Below are 26,988 nucleotides of genomic sequence, written 5' to 3'. Positions count from 1 at the left end.
CATTTAATAATTTCACTGTATAAAATCCCTGAGATCATGTCCCAGAAACATTCCCCAGTGGTTTCTAATCTACAAGTATGGGCAGAGGCTTCAAGTCCTGCAAAGTCATTCTGGTAACTGTGCGAGAGATTAGCTTCAGAACTGAAAAGTGATGGGTTTGCAGGAGAGATTCTTCTTTACCTGTCAAGACAGGCGAGTGGTTTTTGAAACATGATTTTCACCTCTATTATACTCCAAGCAAAGGATTTGCTATTTCATTCTGCTATTTACCAATACTGCTGTGCAGTATTACACATCAATTCTACAAAGGTTTCTCTTTTTATCAAAAAAATAGGATTCTAATAATCTTCCCGGACACTATTCTATAAAGTATTAGGATTACATATATGGGAAATTCTCAGGACAAAATTGCAAAATCTTTCCTGACAAACTTCTCTTGCAAAGTTTGAAATTCAATCCAACGTGCAACCAATATTAAAGCAAATGTGATCTATGTATTCATGCAGGAAAAAAAACCAAACAAAACCCCACAGCCAACCCATAAGCCAAATCGCAGGTTTCTTAGTGATCTGAGCATGTGTGAAATGATGACGACTACATCCTTCAGGTAAATTCTGAACATACAAGACATTTCCCTTCCATAAGGTTACGGCACTAGTATAATTGGCTCATGAGTCACACTTATTTCCAGTCTGTTTCTGTCATAGCAAGGGATTTTTACCGAGAATGTGATTATACATTTAGCTCACATAGCACAGTGAAACATAAACGCATGATAAATTCTCTCTTTCATATGTCTAATCAGGTTTTAAATACTTTCTGTTGACCATGAAAAATCTTCATGAATCATCCCTTTTCTTTTGGCAAAGATTTTTTTTTAGCCTTTTTTTTCCCCACGGTGAGGACAAGTGGCAAAGCTGATTTAAGAGGCAGAAAAGGCTTGCTGTACAGCTAAACAGTCATGCATGAAGAATGATGCTTAAAAACTCACATTAATTTCTAGATGTTCAAATCTATGGGTAGGATGACAAAATTAAGGTCAGAGAGAACTGTTGGTGTAAACAGAGGATCACTTAATCTATGTTGCATTTGTAATTCAGGTCATTTTAAGTGAGGAGGGTGTTGAAAAGCAGTAAGTATAAATTTGAATATTGTAACTTAGCCTTTTATACCTGCAACTTCAGTTTGAGATACACAAAAGGAGGAATGTGACTGCTTCTGATTAATGACACCAATTCACATAATCCCTTCATGGGATTAACCAATGTGTGAGTCATAAAATAAATCACAGGAAGGGTCTGAAAACTATTCTTCCATTTCAAGTAAATAATGCCAGTTCATTAATTACTCTCAACCTATATACTAATACTGTTTTTTTAAAAACAAATTAACAGTTTGAGATCTGATCTGTTCTGATCCCAGCCATTCTTTGAGCACTAGTACCACACACAGTAGGTGGGTGTATTTATGCAAGGGGAGTTAGCGCACATGTAGATTCCCTGATCGTGAAAAATGCACCAAAAGCTGGTTTCAGCTGGTGCACAAGTGCTGGTACCAGGAGTACTAAATGCAGCAAAGAAAGCTAGGTAGGTGGTTAACCTACCCAAAAATGCAGAGGCTGGGGTGCAGACTGTAGCAATTTGGAGATTGCACCCCAACAGTCCTATTCTCTTTTCTTGAGCAGGTTGATTTTAGTCATAACTAAGAGTTTTAAAAATGCAAGCAACATCCTACTTGAACCCCAAATGCACTAAGTTTTCCACCCACTTCCTTCAGAGCAAATAACAGGGCTGGGCTGAACGGTTGGGCTCGATCTTAAAGGTCTTTTCCAACCTAAATGATTCTATGATTAAATTCTCATGAAGTGCCTTGAAAGCATTTGTTGTCCTTTCTGTTAATGGGTAATACATAGAGAGTTTGAAGAACAAACCCTTTCTATGGGAAATTAAGAGAATGGATGTGACTGTTGCCTCTTGTTTTGTTTTAGCATCTATTTAGAAAACAGCCAAAATTTTTTGGAGCCTGTTCTCAGAAGGAAATACTTTTCTTCCCAAGTACCGAGGAGGAGGATTGAAGCTGAAATCTTTTAAACAATGTATTTGTATATTTTACAAGCTTTTTCTCTTTGACGTCACTGCTCAGGTTTGTAAGGAAATTATGTCAAATGCTGCTGCAGGTTTCTCAGTAAGTTTCAGACATAGTCTTCCAGCTCCCTTCATCATATCTCAAAAAGTGAATATTAGCATAGACCATCATTTTTTAAGCAAAAATAGCACTGCACCGATGGGGAGAGTGAAGAAATGGAAACCCATACAGTTTTGCTCCTACAATTTCCAGAAAAAATGATCTTTTGAAGATTTGAGATAACTATAGACTAAAGATTCAATAAGCAGGGTATATACCTCCTGCATCCCTAAGCCTTTGCTAGCAGCAAGGAGTAAACAAACAAATTACAATACAAGGGCAAATATCTTCCTCTCTATAATAATGCTACATTTTCCTTACTGTTACAAAGAAATGAAGGACATGGTTTGGTTCACTGCAGTCACAGTAATTCACAGTTTGCCAAAGATCGAAGATGCAGCTCTCAGGTATGCTCTATGAACTACGTACAGGACTCCCTGAACAGAAAAAGAAGAGTTCACTACACTGGCAGTATCACTTAATGATGAGGTAAGTCACTGACAGATGGAAAAAAATGCCAGTGTACTTGTTGACCTGGATTAAACTATCAGATACATACTATTTTTTTTTTTCCTGTATCGCAGACTGTATTCTGTCAAACACACAACCAGTAGTAAGGAAACATTCTCACCAGAGTTATCACTACAACGTCTTGGGAACTGCAGCTTGCAAAAAGCTACAGAAATCCACCAATTCCTGCAACTTTGGAGTCTCTGGGATAGAGATATTTTAAGAATGAATGACCCCAAGCACATCTGCAGCAAGCTGCATGTGGAAGTGCAAAACAATACAGCAGTGGGGCTTTCCACTAATGGTGGTAATTGCCATCACTTACAAGTAAGCAGAATGTACAACTATTTTAAAACATGCTTACAACTGGGGAAAAGAGGGTGTTTTGTTATGAAAATTCCAAAACATGTAACATGAAATTGGAAACATTTTGTGGAAGATTTTGAGGAAAACTTATCCACCTATAATCTATTATTATTTTCTTATGAAAAAGCATCAAGCCAGTAGCAATGTTTGAGTATTTCCTTCCTTTCTTCCCCAGGATGGGACACAGAAGGTAGCAGGAGGGTATAAATCTTCCCTCACTGAGACAGTGGAGAGTTATCTCTGTCTACAGTGTGTTTTTCTACTGTTATGTACGCTGGTTATTTTGCATGCTGAAAGGAAAACAGTTTAAGAAACATTTCAGTAAGACATCATCTCAAGGTGCTCCCACTTTAGATAAACACTGCACCAATTTTCCAGAAAAAACCTGTCTTTTGAAATAACTTTAGTGTCCCTGGAACACAACGCTGAATGAGATTGTGCTGGGGGCAATTTCAGCACCTCCTATTTTACACTCTCTTTATAAGAATACGGTTCTCAACCCAGTCAAATCTGAGAGACATTAATCCTGGTATTGCTCATGTTTCTGGTCATGTTTTCCTTTAAACACTAAGGAAAACAGTAACACTTACTCACATGCTTAAACTGTTTGGCTTGAGTAACTGTGAGCCAGAGGCCAGGTGGTCAAACAGAAAAAATCTGCAGTGCCGCCAAAAAGCACATAGGTTGTTAATTAGAAACACTTCATCCTCCCCAAAATGCCCATTACGATGGCAGGCCTTAAGGAATTCTGCTTCCCTTTTAATTTCTAATAAGCGCTAATGCCCTTCAATTATCTTGTAACATATCCCACATTAACCTCACTGGGAACGATACTGCCTTTCTGCTCGGTGAGATGTGTCAGCATTCACAGTCCTCTCTAGCACTTGCTCATGGCCAATGAACTATGAAAAAATGCAGCCACCTACTCTAGCCTGAGCGGGCTGCTACTCTCCTTGTCTTTTGGTTAAGGCTGCATTTCTGTGCCTGTTGGACAGCGCTTACAGGCTTCCAGTAACTAAACAATTTCCCTTTTTGGCATACATTTACCCCACTGGTAAGAACACAGCAAAGACCATGGCTTTTAAAGGGCTTAAATTGTCCTCTGCCATGAACACAAATATATATCAGGACAGATATGCAATGTTCTTTTTTAAAAGTTCTCAACCATTCTCATAGTTTTACTCTGAATTAACCTTTACTAAAAACTAAATCAGCTTCACATCATCTCACCGGAGCCCAGCCTACACATGGAAAGGATGCTGGAATCATGCTTGTCTCATTTTGTTAGTATTTAATTCTGTGTTAGTTAAAAGTAAATTCTGTAATATGCTATTAATGCGCTGCTACTGACAGCTTAAATAAAATCAATAAAACAAAAAAGCTGCAATTAAACAGCAAAAGTAATTTTTAAACATTATCACTGCCAAGCTACAGGCGTCTCGTTCTATCTCATTAATATACACAGGGGGCAGAGTTGGCTTGTGCACTGTTTACATACCACTAGGTTCATAATATCCTTTCTATTCTCTTACACCTTTTTTAAGCAAACAAGTAGCAGAAATGCTCTAAGACTATTTTTGTTCACTTTTGCTCTTTGCATGAATACTTAATGAAGCAGGTAGGAGATTCAAACAAAGCTAAAGGCATGTGAGTGCAGGCCAGCAATTGCACTTGTCAGACAAGTACGTACATAAATGCAGAAAGAATATTTTGGTGCATGAAATAATAAATTACATTTTCCCAAGTATGGTACATAGTAATGAAATACATGCAGAACACTGTAGAAATTTAAAACATGATAATCCATCCTAAGCTGGAATTACTCCCAGCTAATGGAAATTCCAGTGGAAAAATGACAGTCTTACATTGGCCCAATAATGTTCTTTTGAGTTCAGAATAATTAACAAATAAAGAAGTAACCGATAACCCGAGAGCAAGGAAAGAGTTATCTACCAAGCATTTGCTTCCCTAAAGAAGAGATACTTTATTTAGAAAGCTTCTTCTCCCTCCCATTCATTTGAATGATTAGATGCATATTTTTACTAAGGAATACCAGCTATAAATAAGGTCCTTTAAAAGAAAAAAATTACATCAGATCACAATGGTAGGAAAATTAGAACAATATTTACTGAAGCACTGAAAAAGGTTTTGAAAAAACAACTTCTACACACCTATCTACTTAAAATGGCTAAATATTTGCAGAATTCATAGCATTCCCAAAATTATGTAAGCTAAAGTAACTTTGTGTCCAAAAAAGCTATCAAATTAAAAAGTTTATATATAATAATACATATAAACAACAATTTAGGACAATGGCACTTTAAATACATTGCTTAATGGCTACTGGTCTCTATATAAACAAGGAAACTAACAAAAGTGAACTTTTACCCCCAAAATACGAAAGCATGAAGTAGTTATTTTATCATAGGAACTAAGCAGATAAACAAAGGAAGCAGCCCAAATATTTTAGCAGCTGAAGTTTAAACAGCAATTTAACAGTGCACTTTTAACTTTTTACCTTGTTTTTTTTTAAAAAAAACTTCTGGCTTCCCAGAATAATAAATAAATTGGTGTCTAGTGACAAATTTATGTTTAAAAGACAGCGGATAGTGTCCTGATGGCAGCAAAGTCTCCCCCATGCCAGGTTTTGCCCTCCTACCTTTATCTTACCTTCAGTTGTTTACTAGGATAAGTGCAAAATACACTTCCAAGATCTGATCCAAATCCTTCAGAAGGCAACATCGTATACTCCCTAACCCGGAGCGGCAAGTCTTTAGGTGCCATATTTAACACCTTGGACTTCCCATACGTCTACAGAACATCCACAGGATGATTCAGAGCCCCTAAATCAGGTAGTTAACCATCCTCCAAGGTGTGTACTGGGAACATGAATTCTTAACCTAGACATTCATACAATAGGTATCTAAAGTTTTATGATAGAAACAGCTTGATTACGAGCATTGCACTGAATTCAATGGGCTTTGGGAAAAAATTCTCCAATGGTTAATTGCCCAGTGGTTTTTTCCCCTCCATCTTTACAGAGCTTTATGATCTCCAGCCCATACTTGCGCTACCACTGCATCACTTACAAAATGAACCACACAAGCCTCCGATTTTCTTTCCAGCACCATAAATATGGTCAAACATGATGGCTAACAACATAAACTTTCAAGCTCACTTGACTACAGACTATTTTCAAAGGACAGTCTTGATTTTTCTCTTTAATGTGAAGAAAAAAAAAAAGATTTATGAGCAAGCAATTGTCTGGTTTGGGCTGTTACAATGTGGTACAGAACATTAAGCTTTGCAGAAGATTAAATGTCTTTTTATTTCTCTTTTGGCATTCCATACCCAATGGAGTATGGATAGCAAGTTTAAAGTTTTTATTTTTGCCATAAAAGATCATTTGACTTTTTCCTCTCCATTGTAATATGTATTTCATTTAATAAACTTTATAATTAAAAAAAAACCTACTAAAAACACTTGTCTATTCAAGGATTACAATTCAGAGGGGGTTCATTTAGTTCCATTAGTTTTAACATCTGTGTTTTAAGTTGCAGATAGCTTCAAAAGTAGCTATTGAGGTAATACATTGGTTCATTTACAAAAGAAATGGGATGCTTAATGCATTTTATAATGCAGTAATAACAAAGTGGTAGCATTTGCATAAAGCAGCCCACCATAATAGCAGGTGTTGGTCCTGTCTGGCAAAAGGTATTTTCACTTCTGCTAGCCCAGTGTGGGCTCGTTACTCCATCTGGTTATATATTATCATAGAGATCAGCAAAGTCCACACCACACATTTGGGAAGGTTTGTTATCTCATCTGTGCCTAGAAAAGCCAAATGCACGAGGAAAGGTTGCTTTCCAGTTTAACTGATTGTGTGGACTGTTAGTGGAGAACAGACTGGCCAGAAAGGACCGATCACAACATCATAAAGATCTGCATTGCCTTCTGTTCTTGCGATACGGCTGCTGCGGCTGCCTGGAGCGAGGCACAGGACAGGGCTCACCAGAGACCTCTGATGGCAAATTTCTAGCCAGAGTTTGTTGGTGTAGTTCCTTTAACTTTGCTAGAGCTATTCCAGTTTTATTTCAGGTAAAGGCTGTTTGTCAACGAGTATATTAAACATATGGGGCACAAAGCAGTATTTTAGAAAAGACATACACATGTCCAAATTGAAAGGATTTGAGGGAGACGGTGGCTATTATCACCACAGTACCCACTGGACTGCACAGCTGGGATTGTGGAACACGTTTGTGAGTTTTGCTTTCCAAATGCTTTAATTGGTTTGATCATTCTCTGTTTCAGAGAATCAGTCTCTTTGTCTTACTAACTCATTATTTCTTAGAATTATCACATCACGATAGTCACAACGATTCTCTTTTCTACTTTCGGATATGTATTTAGGTACATCTGATTCAAACCTAAGAGCTGAATTCCAAATGTTCTTACTATATTAACTGTAAAAGCAAGCAAAGCAGAAAATTTCAGTGTTTAATCTGCTCAAGAGACAAACACTCTCAGAACAGAATCCTGTCTGGAAAATACATGTACTGTGTTTGAGCGCTTGTATAAGCATGCAGGACATAATCAAAACCGTGAGTTCAAGTTCATTACCACCTCATTTCAAGTTTTACCTTGGAATTAAACTTAAATTGAGACTGAAATGAGTTTTGTTATCTCCATTGTCCTGCACAGAGGAAGATTCTTCATGACAGCAGGAAGAATGATTGCCTTTGGGACTGAAAACATAGTATCTGACACACCTCTGTCACAAAATAATTTTTAAAAAATCAGCTAAGACTACAGATACTTTTCTAGACTACCGTGCTATGTGTTTGCTCAGCTTCTTCTTACCAATGAATACCCGTTGTCTGAAAGTGAGAAAAAGTGTCTGATTTGAAAAATGCGAGTACACTCAAGTTTCATGACTTTCCCTGAAACACCAAGAACAATAGCTCTATCACATTATATGAGGTGACCAAATTTTCCCAGCACTTCTACCTCAGTAAAATCTTCATCTACAAACAAGTAGACAGTAAACCTACAGTGCAACACAGGACATGAAGGTCTCAAGCCTTTGAACTAAATTTTAATTGCCAGTCAAAGCATGCAAATAAATCAGAAACTACAGTGATACAGAAATAAAGTACTCCAAAACCCGTTTCTTGTCTTGGAAAAATATTGGTGAAGTTTGTAAGCTATTTTTTAAAATTAATTTCATTAAGTCACATAATAAAACAGCAACATGTGACAAAACAAAATGCACCAATTCCTACACTTCTACATTTTTTTTACTGTAATTACGTGCGTGTGTGTGCATGTTATGTGCTGTACCACACAGACCAACATACTTAGGAGGCAAAACTTTGCTGTATGCCATGTTGCCTTGACAAGACACCACCGAAAGGTGATTTCAATCCTCTTCAGCCAGAAAAATATTTTACTGACTTTTAATCTACCAGATTAAAATCATACAAATTACAGCCGCCAGACAATTAACCTTGGTCACAAAAAAATACTTTAATACTTCTGTAGAGCAAAGTAAGCATGAAGTGTACGGCCATATCCACCCTAAGGGCTCCATGAAACAACATAATTTTCCCTTCAAGAAAGAGCAGAAAGAAGTTGCAATAAGAACACAAAGCAGAAAGAAGTTGCAATGAGAACACAAGACAGTACCTTACAGAACGCAGCAAGGCAGGTTAACGGGGGGAAACCAATCCTACAGAAGTAAAATGAATACCCCTCTACTTGGCAGCAGCTCTTAGGCCACTTCCACTGCACAACAGGGAAAATAAACAGCATGGTAGCGGTCTGACATGTACTAGCTCACTTTAAGAATGAATTTAAGTAGCATCTTCACATGGCAAATGATGTTAATCTGTGTAACAGAAATGTCAAACTATATTTAAAGCAATTGTCTACAAATTTGCTGATAATACCACTGTAGCAGCAAATTTTTACAGAGAAAGAGGACATAGGGAGCAACCGTCTCCCCTAGGCAGCAAGGCAGTTAAGAAAGCAAAAGAGGACTTTATTCAGAATGATATTGAGGGAGGACTATCCACTGACACTCAGGCAGTTTACACACCAGGTCAGCAGTGTCCAGGAGGGAAAGAGGCTTTAACTGTGCAGCCAGCACTGCTGCATGCAGTATGTCAGCATGAAGCCCAAGTAGCAAAAAGGAGTGGAAAAAGAGAATTATTAATGCGCAGCATACTGAATGTCAGCAAAGCAATGAACTGTATTTATAAGCATTGCTATTGCACATTCAAGTACAGCAACACAGTTTTTATTTAAAATAAACCAGACAACGAGAAAAGTCTGTTCAAGAAAAAGTAGATCCAAATTCAATTTCCAACAAAGGAGAGGACTGTGTGGTCATAAGTAAGCGACTTGACATCTTTACACCATCTTTCTCCCATTGAAAAGTGAACAAGATTCAAGTGCATTTCTTTATCTCAACCTTTGCTTGTCAATTATAAGCTTTTTGAGTCAAGAACACTTGACATCAAGAAGTGTTTGCACATCTGCTCAAATCTCAGCTCTTGACCTACTTCTAATACATTTAACTAGTGATTATTAAATGAAAGGCATTAGTACATATGCAGTTTACCATGTCAGCAGTTGCTACACGGGTGAGAAAGTGAAGAATACAATACAAATAAGAAATGATAAGGTATTCAAAAATTTCCCATTTTCTTCAGGAAATGAACTCATGTCACATCTTTTTTATTATAAGATCTTAAATGAGAGATAAGACATCTTAGAAATACCTAGCTACATAAACAAGTAGCAACATGTAACTAGTATAGAGCATATTCTAAGTGCACACTGATGACAACAAAAGGTGAAACAGCAAACATTGAACACGTAAGAGACTTTTTAAAAACTCATGAATGAATATTCTAACCAGTTATAACTGACATTATCAAAGCAGACTCTTCTGGAATTTCAGAATCAATTCACGGACCTTTGAGAGATTATTGTAACTGCTTGTCTTTGCCTGATGCTACTTTGATCATTTCAAAACCAGCCAACAATGCCTTTGACAGAGTGCCAGTTTAGCCATTTTTATTAGCTTTCCTGAGGCATTCAATGTAACAGCCATTTTATTAGCTGAAATAAACCTAGAACAGAGATCATGCCAGTCTTGGTTTAACTAAGTGAGCTAAAAAAAAATAAAAAAACAAAAGAAACAAAACCCCTAACCAAACCAGACTAAAGGTGTTGATTTTTATTTCCTGGCTGAAATGTATTATGAAAAACATTTCACAACAACCTACTGCGGACACTCCCATCTTCTGCTTATCGCACCACCACAAGGCAGTTTGCTGGAAGTTGCTCAGCAAACCTTTCTGTTGCTGATTACTTTGTATTCTGTAGATGTTCCACTGTCAACAGATATGAATGAGTTATAAATGGATTTAAATAAAAAAATCAACAGCTTTGGAGCAGTGAGGAGTGATTTTTGCAAAATGCATATAAAAAACACCATTATTTTGACATGATTGATACATTTTCATCAGACTTGCCAGTTTACCCAAGACAAAAACTGTTAATCAGATGATCCTAGAACAAAGTCTTATAAATATATGACTATGTGACAAGATTGCTCCTTAATCCTTTCTTTCTTTTAGTAATCTAAACAAGTTCCTCATATCTGACAATGCTGACTGTTGACTGGGGTGGGTCTGTGGCTGAGCAGAAAAATATTTATTTTCTTAAAGCAAGATGTAGCTCATTGATCTACTGCTGATAATAATTAGCTGCTGCCTTTTTAGTCTGTCTTCCTATAGAAGCAAAAGTTACAGGTTAGTGCTCAGTGTGAGGGGAAGGACGATGCATCTGTGTATCCTTGCAACCTTCCGGCACATTGACCGAGTCCAGCTAAATTCAAATGAGGGGTAAGAAACCTCAAAGATTACTATGTTCTCTCTAGTGTAAGGAAACACACAGTCAAGTTGCAGAGAGGCACGGTCAAAGGGGGAGGCTGTAGCATGAAACTGAAGCTGCTTATATATCAGGAAACCCATATGATGAATGACAGGAGTAGAAAGAGAAGGAGATTTCTTACAAATGCCCAGCTATGGAAAAATTTCAGTTGGGCCCCAGAGAGTCATTCCCCAAGAAAGTCTATAAGCCATGAAAGGGTACAGGAAACTTCTAACCATCCTAAAGAGACACAAACCTGACTTCATACTCCTTCACTGAGCTAACTGTATCAATAAGGTAAGCTTTAGTCCTGTCAGTAACAGTATTTATATTAAAATCACAGATGTTGGGAATATTTCAGGAGTTATCAAATTATTCCCCAAAAGTGCTATTTTCTCCTTTAAGGAATAAAAACTGAAAGGCTACAAATTACTGATTCAAAACAAGAACAATGACATCCCTAATACAACAATACTATGAAATCTTTTACTCAGGGGTAAGTGAAGCTTCCAAGTACCACAGGCAGAGGTATCTCCTGCCTCACTACAGGTAATCTAACTAGGATGCTGGGTCATATACCCAAAATATTTAATCTCATGACAGAATTTACAGGGGCCAGTGATTCCCTTCCCACCTTCTGACCTCCCTGGTCTATGGGACTTTAACTTTGGCTAAGCCTTGCCTGGGATCCCAGGACTCTGCACAGGTAGAAACTCTGTCCTGGCACCTTCCCTGGGGCATTAGGAGCATCTCCAATAGAGGAGAAAATTCAAGTGCTTTTCCCGCTGCTGGAAGACAATATGCACTTGGCAACATCCAGGTTGGGGAGGAAAGATAAGCTGGCAGGGAAGTAAGTCCACAGCAGGGAACAAAGCCAGCACTGCAAATGCACAGCCAAACCAGTGCCCAGTGATTTTGGCATTAAGTACGTTTAGAGACACAATGCAACTAGAGCACCACTAAGTCCCAGGGTTGCAGAAACCACTTTAACTGTTATAACAGTAGGAGTCAACTGTGGAGTGATTTGGCTGTGCATTTTGGGACAACTCCAACTTTTCCTTTGCATTAACTTCCTTATAAACACATGCTTCCTATTCATTCAGATTATAGTAGAGGCTTCGGCTATTAAGAATGCAAGTTCCCAAAATTACCTTCCAGATTTATCTCTGAACGATCCAGAGAACAAGACAGCGATATAGTGCTGCTGGCTCTGTTACTGGGTGTAGTTCCAGCCAACTACAGATAAAATCATGGAAGTAGGAAATCCGTAATAAGTCCGTAAGAGTCCAAAAGGAAACTCCTTTGGTCACTCCACTACAAACAGCTACCGGGACTTGTACTGTAAGGAAACACTGAGAAACAACTTGTTGCTGCTACCTGCGCCAGTGAAAGTCTGCCAGTGGTTGCTGTAACAACGAGGACATGCTTATGAAATGTCACTCACCAAATCAGAGCCGCCACAGAGAGTGACAACTAGAAACCACGACTAAAACTCACTCCTGAACTGAGCTGAGCAAGGCTACTTTCAAAGGAGTTCTTCAAAATATCATACACCCAGGTGATACTGCAGGAGAGAAAGAAACAGGGAAACGCTCACTGGGAAGAGGAAATAGAGCAGCAGACCAAAGCGGCGGGGGGGGGAAGCAGGGAGCTTATGAAAGAAAACTGGAACAGGGATGCTGGATCAGAAGAGATGATGATTATCTGAGCATGGAGTATTCCTACAAAAGAAACTAAGTTGGATGAAGGGATTAAGGAAGCCTAAAACGAGAGCAAAAAAAGACCTAGAAGTGTCTGTTACCTGCTTTCTACATAAGCCAGCTAAAGCTGTAGCCCAACACTGCATCATCTTTCTTCTGAATAAATGCAGAATCTTCTACTACAAAACAACCTCTCCAGAATAGCAGCTAGCTGCTACTCTTTTTCTGTGTCCCTTCCAACTTACCCACACTCTGTACCTGGCTGGGACTGCAGGAAGGAAGTTACAAGCTCTCCCTGCCCATGTTATATTATTCTGAGAAAAATACTGTTTTAGAGGCAGATAAATTCATTAAGAGATTGGATCTGTGATAATTTTAACCAGCTATTGTATGCTATTACTACTCGCTTATTCTAATTTCCTGTTCCTTTCTTATCTAAATTTTAGACTTGGCAGTGTTGCTTTTCCTGAGAGATTTAGCTGTACATGGTCAAAGCCATGGTAATTCAGCTGTGGTGCATGGAGTTTTAACAGATAATAAATATACATACAGGACTTTACCACACACTCTCCCAGAAAATCTTAATAGAAGTGAAATAGAATAGGAACAAGCCTAGTATTACTCACTCTGGTGAGTATAATGCATCTAGTTTCTGATTTCAGGTAAGACCTAGTCTTTCATGGAAGTTCTGAATAAGCACTAGCATAAGCACTAAAGTACCAAATGAAGGAGGCAATTAATGAAATTTTCTATGGATGACTGGAAGAATCTCAAAAGTGAACACCAAACAATATTTTCAGAAAATCTGACTGCTTGCATGCTAGATTTGCCTAACCATGGCAGGCGAAGTCCAGGAAAGCTATGGTCCTGTAATCCATGTATGACAAAAGTGACAGAAATGCTTTACATTAGAAGAGGTTTTTTAGGAGTGCAAATAGTGTAAGCACTTTCCTTTTCCTTTTTTAATTAATCAAGATGCAGCGTTTACTTTCACTGCTCCACTATTAAGGATCCAAACACAGACTGTGGTACTGAATGGGAAAGCAAATTTATTGGATAAGGTTTTTTCATTTGGCTGGTTTCAAAAACTAAGTGATCATAGCGTGCACCTGGTAATTAATTACACGCCTTTCTCACTGTCTATACTAAATAATTAAAACAGTCACTGAGAGGGAAAGCATAGCTCAATTCCCTATACTGTCATTTGGGTCGATATGGCAAATACTAATATGCACTAGTTAACAGATCATTTATGCTGTCAATATCTCAGTGAGAAATAAGAAGTACAAATCAGAGCAGAAGAACTCGGAGTAGGGTGAGGTTTTGATCAGAATTCATAGAATCATAGCACGGTTTGGGTTGGAAGGGACCTTTAAAAACCATCTAGTTCCACCCCCCCTGCCATGGGCAGGGACACCTTCCACTGGACCAGGTTGCTCAAAGCCCCATCCAACCTGGCCTTGAACACTGCCAGGGATGGGGCATCCATGACCTCTCTGGGCAACCTGTTCCAGTGCCTCACCACTCTCACAGTGAAGAACTTCTTCCTTACATCTAATCTACATCTACCCTCTTTCCATTTAAAGCCATTACCCCTGGTCCTATCAGTACATGCCCTTGTAAAAAGTCCCTCTCCGGCTTTTTTGTAAGCCCCCTCTAGGTACTGGAAGGCTGCTATAAGGTCTCCCTGGACCCTTCTCTTCTCCAGGCTGAACAACCCCAACTCTCTCAGCCTGTCTTCATAGACGAGGTGCTCCAGCCCTCTGATCTTCTTCGTGGCCCTCCTCTGGACTCGCTACAACAGGTCCACGTCCTTCTTATGTTGGGGGCCTCAGAGCTGAACACAGTACTCCAGGTGGGGTCTCACGAGAGCAGAGGGGCAGAATCACCTCCCTCGCCCTGCTGGTCACACTTCTTTTGATGCAGCCCAGGATACGGTTGGCTTTCCGTGCTGTGAGCACACATTGCTCGTCACGTTGAGCCTATCGTCAACCAACACCCCCACGTCCTTCAACTCAGGGCTGCTCTCAATCCACTCATCTCCCAGCCTGTATTTGTGCTTGGGCACAAATTTAATTCCATTAAATCTAGTTCTCCTTTGGAGAACTGTGTCATATACGTCCTTAAGTCAAAGAGCAAGCACTTCCTTCAGCAAAAAGATCACGGGGAATCAATGTTTCTTTCTTGTTGTCACAAAGCTAAAACCCAAACATGGCCAAACATTTTCTTTTCCAATGGAAAAGGAACATTTTTTTCTGTAATACACTGCAATTGATATATTAGTATGTTTTACTACTCGGTAATTAAAATTACTGTCAGGTTCTGAGTCCTCTTGAAGTACCCACCTTTCCTACGTAATCAATGAAGAAGAAACAGGTACATTTCAAGGACTCGCTCACCTAACACTGGTGTCAAAATTTAGAGACAATATAGATTGCTTATGGTTCTACCTTCCCCCCATGGACTGACAGGAAAACTAAGCATTTACTTCAGAAATGTTTGTTTACTGCCTGCTGAAAAGTTAAGTGTTTTGGTGATGTAGCCTGGGTCACATCTCTAAATATTCCTTGCAAAGAGGGGCAAAGGTTTTTACTGTTTTCCCTTGAACGCTTCCTTCCTCCTCAGTGATTAGTCCATGAATATTATTACAGGTTCCAGGGGAAGGGCAACTATAATTAAAGTTACACAACGCTTTCCATTAGGATTCTACTTTCAATTGTTAGTTCATTTTGCATAGATAAAATTCAAACTTAGAATGTCATTTAAAGAAGAAAAAAATACAGCTTTTTTTTTTTTTTTTTTGAGATGATTACTAGTACCTCCATGCTAAAGAGCAGGATTTGATATTCTGCACCAAGGTAATAAAGGTATGAGAGATGTAACTATTGTAAGAGCCTGCTCCGGCAAGAATCTCAAATCACCTCTTCCTAACAAAGACTTGTTAAAATTCAGCAGGTACATGCTTTGAGGATTCAATCTATGCTGAACGTCTGCCAGGTCAAGGGGTTAGACGAGACTTTTCCTTGCTGCTGTTCTCCCTGGCAGATGATGACCACTGCAATATGAAGCAAAAGCAACGAGGCAGGGGGACTGTCTCTGCTCTCCTCTCTCTTGTCACTGAGGCCAGTGCCCAAGCTCTGAAGACGAGAAGGAAGACAAAGGCAGCCACACACATTGCAGAGGAAGAAGGAGAAACCAGGGGGAAATATTCAAGCAATAGTCTGGTGAAAAAGAGGAAGATGAGAAAGTTCTCATGAGAGAGTTCTCAGGAATGACTGGGGTGTTGATCAGAAAGAAGTCTGAAATCGGTACTTGGGAAGAAGTTGGAGAAGCGAGGTACAGGAGAAATGAAACTTCTGAATGTAGTCAGCTAGAGAACATTCCCCTGTAAAACATGGACTTGAACATCTGACCCTAGTGAAACAGACAAAACGTGTGAGACTATATTACAAAACAACTGCCAATTTTACTTATTTACTTTGCCCACGTAGAAGCCTGAACCTCACCAATGACCTTCCTGAGACTGTTGTGGTATAAATAAAGTATGTTTGGGTTTTCTTTTTTTTTTTTTTTTAGCTTTTTTTTTTAAGTCTTAAAAACCATTGCTTTAAAGACACATTATAAAGATCAATTCTGTGAAATTGAGTACTTATATTAGGAAACCTTAGATCTAACACAGCCTTTTCAAGCTACCGTTTGATACTTTGTCCACAATGGTTGTCTGTAATTCTCCTCCTCCTTCCAGAAGGATGCTCAGTAATAGACCTTTATTCTAAAAGACCCCAACAAGGTGCCAATTGCATTGATACCTATCACAACTTGTGAGCATCTCTCTCCATTTTGTTTTCTTTTCCTCTGCACACTGTTGCTATTTTAAAAAGTAGTAATTTAGTTTTAGAAAACAAAATTGATAGTGGTTCAATGCCCCAAAATTGGACCTTGCTGTTACTTAATGCCAGGCCTCTTTCAACACATTAGGTAATGAAAATCTTTCCATCTACAGTTTGTACCTCAAAATATAAATGTTAAGTTTCTAAAGAACCATCTAATGATGGAAAAATCTATGTTGGAAGCCAGGCTCTCCCTTTTAAGTTTTGTTTACGTTGTGCTAACACTCTCAGGAAAAAAAGATGAAGAAGGTCAGATGGGCTGGAAAAAAGAAAAGGTTAGAGGAGAACACGTGCCTCCTCTTCTGTGTGACCCCTCAGGCGCTGCATCTATTGCCACAAGCTCACAGGGGCAGGGTGAAAGCTGGGAGGTGGGAGAAAGGCAGAGGAAGATCTGCACATGGATCGCAGCCTCTCATCCTGTCCCTTTGCTCCTGCTTCTCAGTCAGTGCAGCAATCACAACACTGTGTTGTTTGGTGGACGCCCTTCCATGGCCAAGGTCCATCTCAGCCTGGATGTATAGATTCTGCCCAGAACATCTGAAAGTCCCTGATTAAAGAGCTATTACAGCTATCCCTCCTTCTCAACTTGCACATCTTTAAGATGATCTTTAAGAAAAGATGCCCTCAAACAGCTCTTTAAAAAGGAGCTAATTGTTTCATAATTGGGCTATCAAAAGCCCATACCTTGTTGCCCACACCATTCATTCTTTGTATTTGTGCTTCAATCAGATTTTTGATAGGCAATTTATCTAAAATAATCTGAAATATCCTTGACAGTGTGTCCTACATTGAGTCAAATTTCATATTCGATGTCTGAAATACCTGACAGGTATTGTGCCCTGCTAAGAATGATGATAAGGCTGAAAGCCTGGAGGCTTCACCATAGGCAGTAGATTTGTCATTTCATTTGCTTGTTTTTACTTTTGAGGCTTTATTGGAAACATGCTCAAAAACCAGGAGATTCTGAGGTTACTCACTACCCAAGGCCTCCAAAAGGAGCCCTGTCACCAAAACATTAAAATTAAATAGGTTCAGAAAAGAAGGAGGAGAAAAAAAAAAAGAAAAAAAAAGGAAATCAAATGAGTTTTACAGAGCTGCTTCATAGTGTGCTGCCTACCAGGGTCCAACCTCCCTTAAGCACAGCCAGCTCTAAAGATGAAGAGTAGAATTGTGTGACAGATACTGCAAGGAACTTGGGTAAATCAGTTTTGTCTCTCTACTGTCTCTTGGAATATAGTTAACATTGAATGATAGGAAATATTCACGTATTGGTGAAGGGAAAAATAAGAAAAGAATATTGATGATTGCAAAAAGTGATGATTTGAAAGTGGCAGCAACATTATAAATATGATTTTAATATGATGTGAATTGCAAGCACTTGATACAGAGGGGATAATATATTGATTTTCCTCATTCTGCACTATGTATGTCACTAAAATCAATGGAAGTCACATACATATACCAAGGAAACTATAATATGTAGAATTATTTATGGAATAGCCACTTCACATACACATCAATTGCAGCATCATAATGGCTAAAGTTACACCCAGAAGACAAAACCATATATTACACATTGTAGGTGATAAAGCTTGAATTCCTATCATTGTTTCACCACATTTTTCATAAGCTGAAGGGACAACTAATGGAAAGATTTTTGTACAGCTTTTCTTTTTTTAGGACGGGATAAACATCATATAGTTTGTCACTACAAGACACTGATTCCACTTACAAACTAAGTCATTAAATAACAGCTACTGGCAGTATTTTCCAAACCAGCATTGCGCAATGTACATCGAAGCAAACACACTGAAACATCTGAAATTGCCTCTGGTTTGCTCAAAATTCTAGGCACATCAGAGAAGCCGAAAAGCAGCAGCATACAGAAGTCCAGCACCTCCAAATTTCTGGTGGCAAGAAAGCACAAACCCGTAAGTACATGCTTCCCTTTTACAACAGCCAGCAAAGCTGTGTCAGCACTGGCAGGAAAAGAAAAAGCTTTACAGCTACACAGGCACCTTTATAATTTTCATATCTCAAAATTATGGCATTTCCAATAAAGGCTGCTTTTGAATCACCATTTACTTTTACAACTCACTTTGTTTCACAGTACTCCATCTCCTACTGTTAACTCTTGAAAGAGGCCTTTCAAAGATCAATCCAGTCTGTTAGGATTCTGGATGTTAAAATTGAATTTTTCCCTTCTACTTGTTCTTTTGAAAGGTTTAAAAGTGATTTGTGGCAATCAGCATAAAGGGATTTGATTGACAGAGTTTAACTAAGTGATCTAGAGAAGATTCATCAGGGGAAAATTGCTGAAATTATAAATTAAACTGCAAACAGAGTTTTTCACTGTCTGCTCTTAAAACAAAATAGATTCTTTTAGATGTGAAAATCATTCTAAAAGCTTCTACAAATAGTCAATGAAAAGCTTAGAAATGCACAGTGTAATCTTTCAAATAACACTCTGCAGTAGTAATCAAATAAAAAGAAAGGATAAAAGGGCAAGCAACACAATGACTACCAAACAAGTCTGTTGACCTCATTCACACAAACCTCAAAAAAGTAGCTGCCAAACTTCCCTCAAGTAAAATACAGGAGATTTAGTTGAAATGCCAGTGTATCTCTTCCTGTGGAAACTATGACTTTTCTTCCCCCCTCTTTTTTGCCTTGCTGTTCTTTCCTTCCCAGCTTGCTCTCTCAAATTGCCTTTCTCTGCAATTTACCTTTCTCCATCTGCCTACGAGAAGAGAGCCCCGCTGGAGGCTCCTTGCCACACTACCTCGTCAGTGGTGGAGAGGGAGGAAAGCCTGCGTCACCTCCAGTACTGCTCCACCAGCACCTCCAGCAAGACGGGTGGTGGGGAGGGAGACACAGTCCCTGCTGAATGTCTGTAGCACCAAAGATAACAAAAAAAGCACCCAAAGACAGCTCTTAAAACTGTCTGACCAACTCCCAATGAGAGTACCGTAGAGTTAAGTACTACGTGTCCCCATTTGACATTTTCATTCTTCTGTTCTGAATTTTGGGGGTTTCAGTCACCAGCTCATAAGGAAGAAAAAAAAGTTGCTTGCTCCTTTTTTTTTTTTTTAACCTCCAGTTGTGTGAACAAGTGTTATACAGACAGAAACTAGCATAGGTAAAAGATCTATTTATTTATTATCCTGGTGATGCGTGTTATTTTGTATGCTACTGCCACTTCTTGCTGGGCCCTTGCTTTAAGTCCCATATAATCCTACTACCCAAGTCAAAATTATTACCTGCCATCCCACATAGCATCTACTTCAGTTCAAGGCTGTTTCAAATTCATTTACAGGATATTAGCAGGATAAAGCTTTTCTCTGTTTAAAACTACAGCAAAAACATAGAATTAACATGTTTGTGATGGTGCTTCAACCCATCTGTTCATTTATTTTTTAAGTTTTCTCCAGATTTTCTGGGCTTTTCACCATTCTTTTGTGACTCCAATTTATTGTTATCTGCAAATATAACTAACATGTTAATATTCTCACCTTTCAAATCAGTTATGAGACATAAAAGCACTCAAAGTCGCTTACATTTTAGTCTACAAAAGCCTACGACACTTTTGTACTAACAAGTTAGTTTGTATAAATATCAGGGCTTTTTTTTTTTTTTAATCAGGTTTATATCTGTGAAACTTTTCCAATCTTCTACTCAATGCTATTCTATCATAATAATGATTTTAAAGAATTAGTTTGCCTGTATCTGGTAACTTACTGCAGCTTACACATTTTTGTGTTTATTGGAGACATAAAAGAAAAAAACAATATTTGAAATGCCAACACAAATGAAATTTAACACAGAGAACTCAGAAATTTTTCATTAATGGTAAAACATGTAGTTATGAAAGACTGCACACAGGTCATTCATTCACTGAAATACTGCAGAGACTAAGGGATTTATGCAAGCTAATGATACATACCAAACAATACACCTCAGCTTAATACATCAAACTACACTAGCACCTTGCAAACCATCTAAGCCATCTCAGTCCTCTGCTCAGTTACTCTTTGTAAACATTACCTTTTTTCTTTAGAATATCTATCTTTGCCAAAAGACAAAAGGACCCTACATGTTTAAACCTACAGTATTAATCTAGACATTAAGCACTTAATCTAACAATACTAAACATTAAGGTCAAGAAGTATCAATTACAGACTTTAAACATGGTTGTTTACTTAGTATGATCTTTGCAAATCCAACATACAAACAATTTGTGTTTCACATAAGTGCAAGATATGATTCAGTTACTTCTTTGCAGGCTGACCAGAATATTTTCGATTAGTTTTGCAGTAACCTTTGTTATATATTATTTGAATGTTGTGGATACATTGTTTTAAACTCTTATAGAAAATACAATGCAATACTCATTAAAGCCAATAATGAAACATTCCTTAGAGAATATAACATCTGGATTCATTTTATGATCAAAACTTGTTCGCTTTTGCTCAATGTTTTTTTTTAATTCATCAAAGATTGAGATAATTGGAAATCTTTACATCTTTTAATTACACATTCCTGATAACATCAGCCTCAATTTCTGCATAGATGTAATTTAGAATAAAACATTTTTTTAATTTATTTTTTTTAAGCACAGTAAAGATTTAATCAGATATTAGTGGCAACCACCATTAGTCCAAACCTGCTTGGGTGTTTCTTTTCTTTTTAATAACATGATCTAATAAGAATTGCCATCTGTAACAAATGATTATTCTGCTTTCACACTATTTTTCTAAATTTCATACAAATAATTTAAAGAGTGTGTAAACGGTTAAAAAAATAGTCTTAGAACAGATAATAACTTTTCTTTCTATACGGTCATAGAAAGTTGTTAAAATAACTGCTATTTACCTTGGTCAAATTCTACAGTCAGTGAAGTGGCACTTACAAGGTTTCACCTATCTATCTCAGAGACTGTTAATTAGCGATAAAGCACGCTGTTGCAAAGACTTTGCGTGCAGAAGTGACTTACCAGCTGGCATGCTGCTGGTCACTTCTCTGTTAAACCAGGACTGGGGCCTATCGCACATTTGCAACCGGCTTTAGACTGTCCTGTACCAGAGTTCCTGGCGTAGTTCAAAACGCAAGGGACATGCAAAAACCTCCACATACCTTCTCATACAATCCAGCGCCCGAATAAAGAAGTCTTTGTGAAGCTGATGCTCGTCCCTCAGGATGGAGCACTGCTCCAGCGTCACTGACATGGATGTCCGGTCTTTGGCACTTTTGCAACAGGTGAAACGGACTCCATTCAGCTTTCGGCAAATCTGAAACACAGGCAGACGTCAAAGGATTGCCCTTTTCACACCTTGTGTTCTCGACACACCAAGCAGACTGTGAAACTCCCACAATTTTGCAATCACAGACAATGAATACAGAGAACTACAGTATTTCTCAAGAAGAAAATAGCTACTAAAAGGTAGTAACTCCAACCCGAATCATACGGCTGCTCATGTGCGTCTCTCCAGTTAAATCAGTTATTGGCGCTGCCTTGAGGATTTTCGTATTCTAGGGGTTATGCCCATGCTGGCCTGACACAGTGCCACAAAAGGTGAAAATGTTGTGCTGAAAAGAACTGCAAATTTATCTTTTGTGTATAAATTTGCAGCATTAACACTCTACAAAAACGTTCACCAAAAGAAAGTCACCAAAAGATTATAGCTACTGATCTATACCCCACTTCCAATTTGTCCAAATGACACATTTTAAAAGCAGATCTTGAGGGCTTTCATTAGCAGGACAAGCCTACAAATAACCTGCCCACTGAAGAAAAAGGAGCCCTTACTGATTTTAAGAGCGCTGCACACAATCTTGTACTGCAGTTGCAACCAAGTCTCCCCCCTGCCCACCCTAACATGCCCCCACCGCAAGGGAAGCAAGAAACTGATGGTGGACCCAACAAAAGAAAATAATCTACTGTTCTTAGTCCTAAGCATTTTAAGCAAGCCACTGAGATGTCTACGTGTACTACAGCTTACCAAACCATCCAGTTTCCTGAACTTGAAATCAAAAGTATTTGTGTTATCCTAGACTATAAAAGGAAAAGTTGCTTCATTTATTCCTCACTGTGACAACCACCCTATTCAATTAAAGCTTAATTGTCTGAACACCTAGTGGATGTTGAAAAAATGAAGAAAAACTTTGACGAGTCTTAACTCAGACTCATGAATGTAGAGGACTAACTTCTCACGAGGGTATGGATTCTGACACATCTGAATTTAAATGTAGTCCTCATTTTCAACAGGCAAACTGTTCAATGCATGACCCAGAACAATTAAATCTTAACACAAATGACTGCCATGGATTATCTACTTTCACTATATATTATGACAAAATTATAAGGGATAAGGGAAACATGACATATTTTTAAGGATAATTTCTCACCTTAAGAATCAATCTGTGGTTGTAGCAGCGCATTAAGTTTATACTTTGGGTTCAAACAATATTTTACTAGAAAAAGAAAAACTTGAAGGAGAGCTGGTGTGCCCAAGAGTGGATCTAGACTTCCCCTCATATAATTTGTCCTAAGAAAAGGTAATACTTGACTTTGCTTGCTGCTATCCCTGGACAATCATAGCTATAACAGTATCAAAAAAGGAAATAGTTATGAGAATAGGGCAAGGCAATAAATTACAGCAGTTCGGCTTCATCGTAAGGAACTTCCCAGCTTGGCTATCAAGTGTTTACTTGGGATCTTGCAGGATGAAACTGGAATGTGATCTTCATAATCTCACTTCAGCAAAAAAGCATATTTTTATCTGTTAATTGCATTCTCAGAAACTCTGTTGAAATCAATGGCCCAGAAAATACTCGCATTCTTTAAGGTCTTTGCTATATCGTGGTGAGGGCAATCTCAAAAGTTAATTGAAACTAACTTTGAACCCAAAGGCTAGTAAAGGAGAACCTGTGAGTGTTTCTTCACTCCTATAATTCAAAATTTTAAAACTTATATCTGTTTAAAAATTTGGAAAGTTACACTGGGTTTTAAATAAAGTACTAGAAGATAAGTTTTTTGAATAACGCTGTGAAAGAAGTTAACTGCTTAATTGAAGAGATTAATTCTCTTTACACTAGTCTCTTTTGAAGTCCATGAGTCATTGTGACTTCGAAGTGAATGAGTTATAAGAAAAAACACCCAGGTAATTATTCTGGATGAGTGATGGCCTCTGATGCAGGAAAGGGAGATTAAATCTCAAATCTGGGTTGACAGCATACATATAAAGTGCTGGTTAGTGAGAGTCAATTTTGAACTGAGAAGCATTCTAGGCACAACAAGCAAATGACCATAACCACAAGCTTATTTTGCATTGAAGTTCAGTACAAATGTCTCAATCATTCTAAAGTGGATTAAATAGAAAACAATTTGTTAATTTAAATAAACAAATTAAAAGCTCCTTAGAGTCTGATTTAAGGAGAAATGTACGTTAACCTGATAGGCTGGCCCAGATAAATCCTCAGAATGACTCAGTTCACTGAGCAGCAGCAGTTAAACAAAGTAAATAATTAACATGGGCAAACACAACGATCTGATGCTCTAGAAATCTAATAAGGGACAATACCAAATATATAGTAATATCATTATATCAGAACACACAACTTATGATTAGTGCCAGTCTGAATTTTATCCTCAATTTAGCACACTTCTTCCCCAAATATAGTGAAGATATAGGCGGAGGAAAAATAGACTTAACATTTATTAGAATTTTAGAGAGTCTCCCTTAAACACAGATTTAAATGATTAGGATTGTGATTAAGTTTAAAGAGCAAATGATAAAAGCATATAAAACCATGAAGATTAAAACAAGGATACATCAATACTCTGATTATTTCTCCTGATAGAAGACAGAAGATGAAGGGTGCAGCTTAAGAAATGAAAATGTGTAACATTTAAAACTCTGTCCCATTATATTTAGAATAAGAGATGTTTGTGATACCAATTTGCAAAAGCTGACTTTTAAAATGCAGATGTGTTCTCACAGTCCCCTTACAACACGCATTGCATGCAGGTGCAGATACATATGCATATCCGTGTAGAATCTCATACATCTACTGAATAACAAAGTGATATCCTTACATCTTTTTCAATAAATAAATGTAACATACTATAACAGTGTATAGATCAATGGGTCCAGAAATACTCATTTCAGAAGGTTGCAGTAAGGTAACGTGAAGAGAAATAGAATACAATGAAGGAAAAATCTGAAACAGTTTGTATGTCCAAAGACCGCTTTTTACCCATGAAATTATTTTTGAGGAGTCCTCAATAGATGGTAGAAGACAACTTTCTATATCCAAAGATTAAGTAAATTCTGTCATATACTTTGTAGCTCATTTTACACTATCCCGTACTGATTTATCTTTTACTTCTTTAGAAAGCAACGTTTCATAGTAATTGCAGAACTGGTACTGCAAGAAAAGCTTATATTTTTACTCACAACAGATTTATACTGCAATATCATGTGATAATATTTATTAATGACAAGACAAATCATTATCAGCAATATAAAAAAATCACAGCAGTGTTGTTAATAGAAAGACATAGTTAATATTGTCTTGTTCTTGGTGTTAATGAAAAGTCATGGAAAATTTTATTAATATTTTGTATCAAATACTTATTTGCCTTGAAGGGTATAGGTATTTGAAAGTTCTCCAAAACACAAGGCCTTGCCTTCAATTTCAGTAGCTACCAAAGACTCAAGTCTCTGCTCGTATAAATGGGCAGAGACCCCAAGGGTACTTTTCTAAATCTAAGACAATTACCTGGTTGAATTTCACGTTCCCGAAAAGCTTGATCTCTTTATAAACATCTAAGGGTTGGGTTTTTTTGTTGTTTTTTTTTTTTTTTTAACATGTACATGCAAAAACCATAGAATTGGGAAACAAAAAGGAATTACGTGAATAAAGCAAAGCAAATATTATTCATTGTTTGATAAACATTTTTCTTTGTGTTCTCCCTGTGTCTGAACATCTGCCCTTTGCATATCTAGCTTATTTTGTGTTGCTAGTAGTGGCTGTCATGGTGACACTGGCTAAAAAACCCATAAAATGTGATTGACTAAAAGTTGTACTGATAAACACTTATTTACAAAACATAAGTACCTTAATTACAGAAAATCAAAAGTTGACTGCAGCAATATTAAACAAAAACCAGAGCAAGTAATCATGTCCTGCATCATACCTCAAGGCTTATAGACACTAAACAATAAAAGCAAGATATTTTGAACACCCCAGTTTTATGTTATCAAACAACTGATATGATTTTAAACAACAACAAAAAAAGGTAGATACTGTAGCTGAATACTGTATTGTCACTCTCGTATGATGTGATATATTTACAGCTATGCATGATCATTCAAGGAATTAATTCTGCCCATACTGGGGATGAAGGGATTCCTCTGCCTAAAAACAGGCTCAGTTAGTTAAAGAAAAAACAAGCCCCAAACAAAAAGCAAACCTCTTTACCCTGTTAGAGAACACACTGAGATAAATGAAAAATCCTGCATCTGGGACAAAAGAACCCAAAGCACTGACTGCCTGGTTAGGAGAAGCTCTGCAGTAAAGGGCCTGGAGGATGTATGGGACAACAAAGTGTCCAAGACCATCTCTCGCTTTGAATTCTAGCCAGTTCTTCCAGTAAAAAAAAATCAGAAAAAGAAAATATCTGTAATTTAAGTATAGGAAGAAGAGGTACATTCATGACTGGGATGAGAGACCATCAGAATGGAAATGTTGGAGAGCCATTTCAGCATATCTATCTACTTTAATCACCGAGTTTTCCAATCATATCCTTTAAATCCATTGCACTTAAAATATCAGCAGGCGTGTAAAAATTAGTTCATCACATGAACATACATGAAAAAAGAAAGCTTACCGTTGCAGCCAGCCACATGATTTCTACATTCTTTCTCTTTTTGGCCTGGATATTTTGATGGAGATTTTCTAGCAATCCCTTTAAATCATTTTGTTCTTGAAAATGTGGTAGACCTGGAAAAAAAGGATGATAAGGTTGCTCATTTTGATAAGGTTGATATCGTTGTGGTCACTAAAGAACGCCTACAGTAAAGGACAGGTCTATTATTTACAGCCTTATTTGGGAACGCAGGATGGAAAGTACCAGCTAAATATTTAGGGAATAAGCAAACTTTATTTCTTTCAAAGTATTGGGTTGTCCTCCCTAAGATCTTTACCATGAAAAATTAAAGTGTCTTCAACTTTTATCTTATAAATGGATGGTGAAAACATTCAAATCTCTGCTGTAGTTCTGTTCATCCACTATTATAGACATTCAATGGAAATAAGTAAAGAAATAACTGCATGTATTAAAACCTGCTTTGATGGGAGGATTCTTTTATTTTTTAAGTCAAAATATTTTGCTT

The 26,988-nt window shown here is 37.7% G+C and overlaps 1 protein-coding gene across 1 annotated transcript in view; it reads right to left on the bottom strand.

The window, feature by feature from the left end:
- INPP4B (inositol polyphosphate-4-phosphatase type II B) overlaps window positions 1–26,988 on the bottom strand; it is a 381,542-nt gene that overhangs the window by 57,873 nt on the left and 296,681 nt on the right. Inside the window, exons 27-28 of the mRNA XM_075035790.1 lie at window positions 26,484–26,596; window positions 21,725–21,879 (exon numbers count right to left, since the gene is read on the bottom strand). Of these exons, the coding sequence (XP_074891891.1) occupies window positions 21,725–21,879; window positions 26,484–26,596 (268 nt within the window). The remainder of the gene's footprint in view (window positions 1–21,724; window positions 21,880–26,483; window positions 26,597–26,988) is intronic.

This window comes from Buteo buteo, chromosome 1, assembly GCF_964188355.1.
Source record: "Buteo buteo chromosome 1, bButBut1.hap1.1, whole genome shotgun sequence".
NCBI classification, from domain to species: domain Eukaryota; kingdom Metazoa; phylum Chordata; class Aves; order Accipitriformes; family Accipitridae; genus Buteo; species Buteo buteo.
This window is presented reverse-complemented; position numbering and strand designations above follow the sequence as displayed.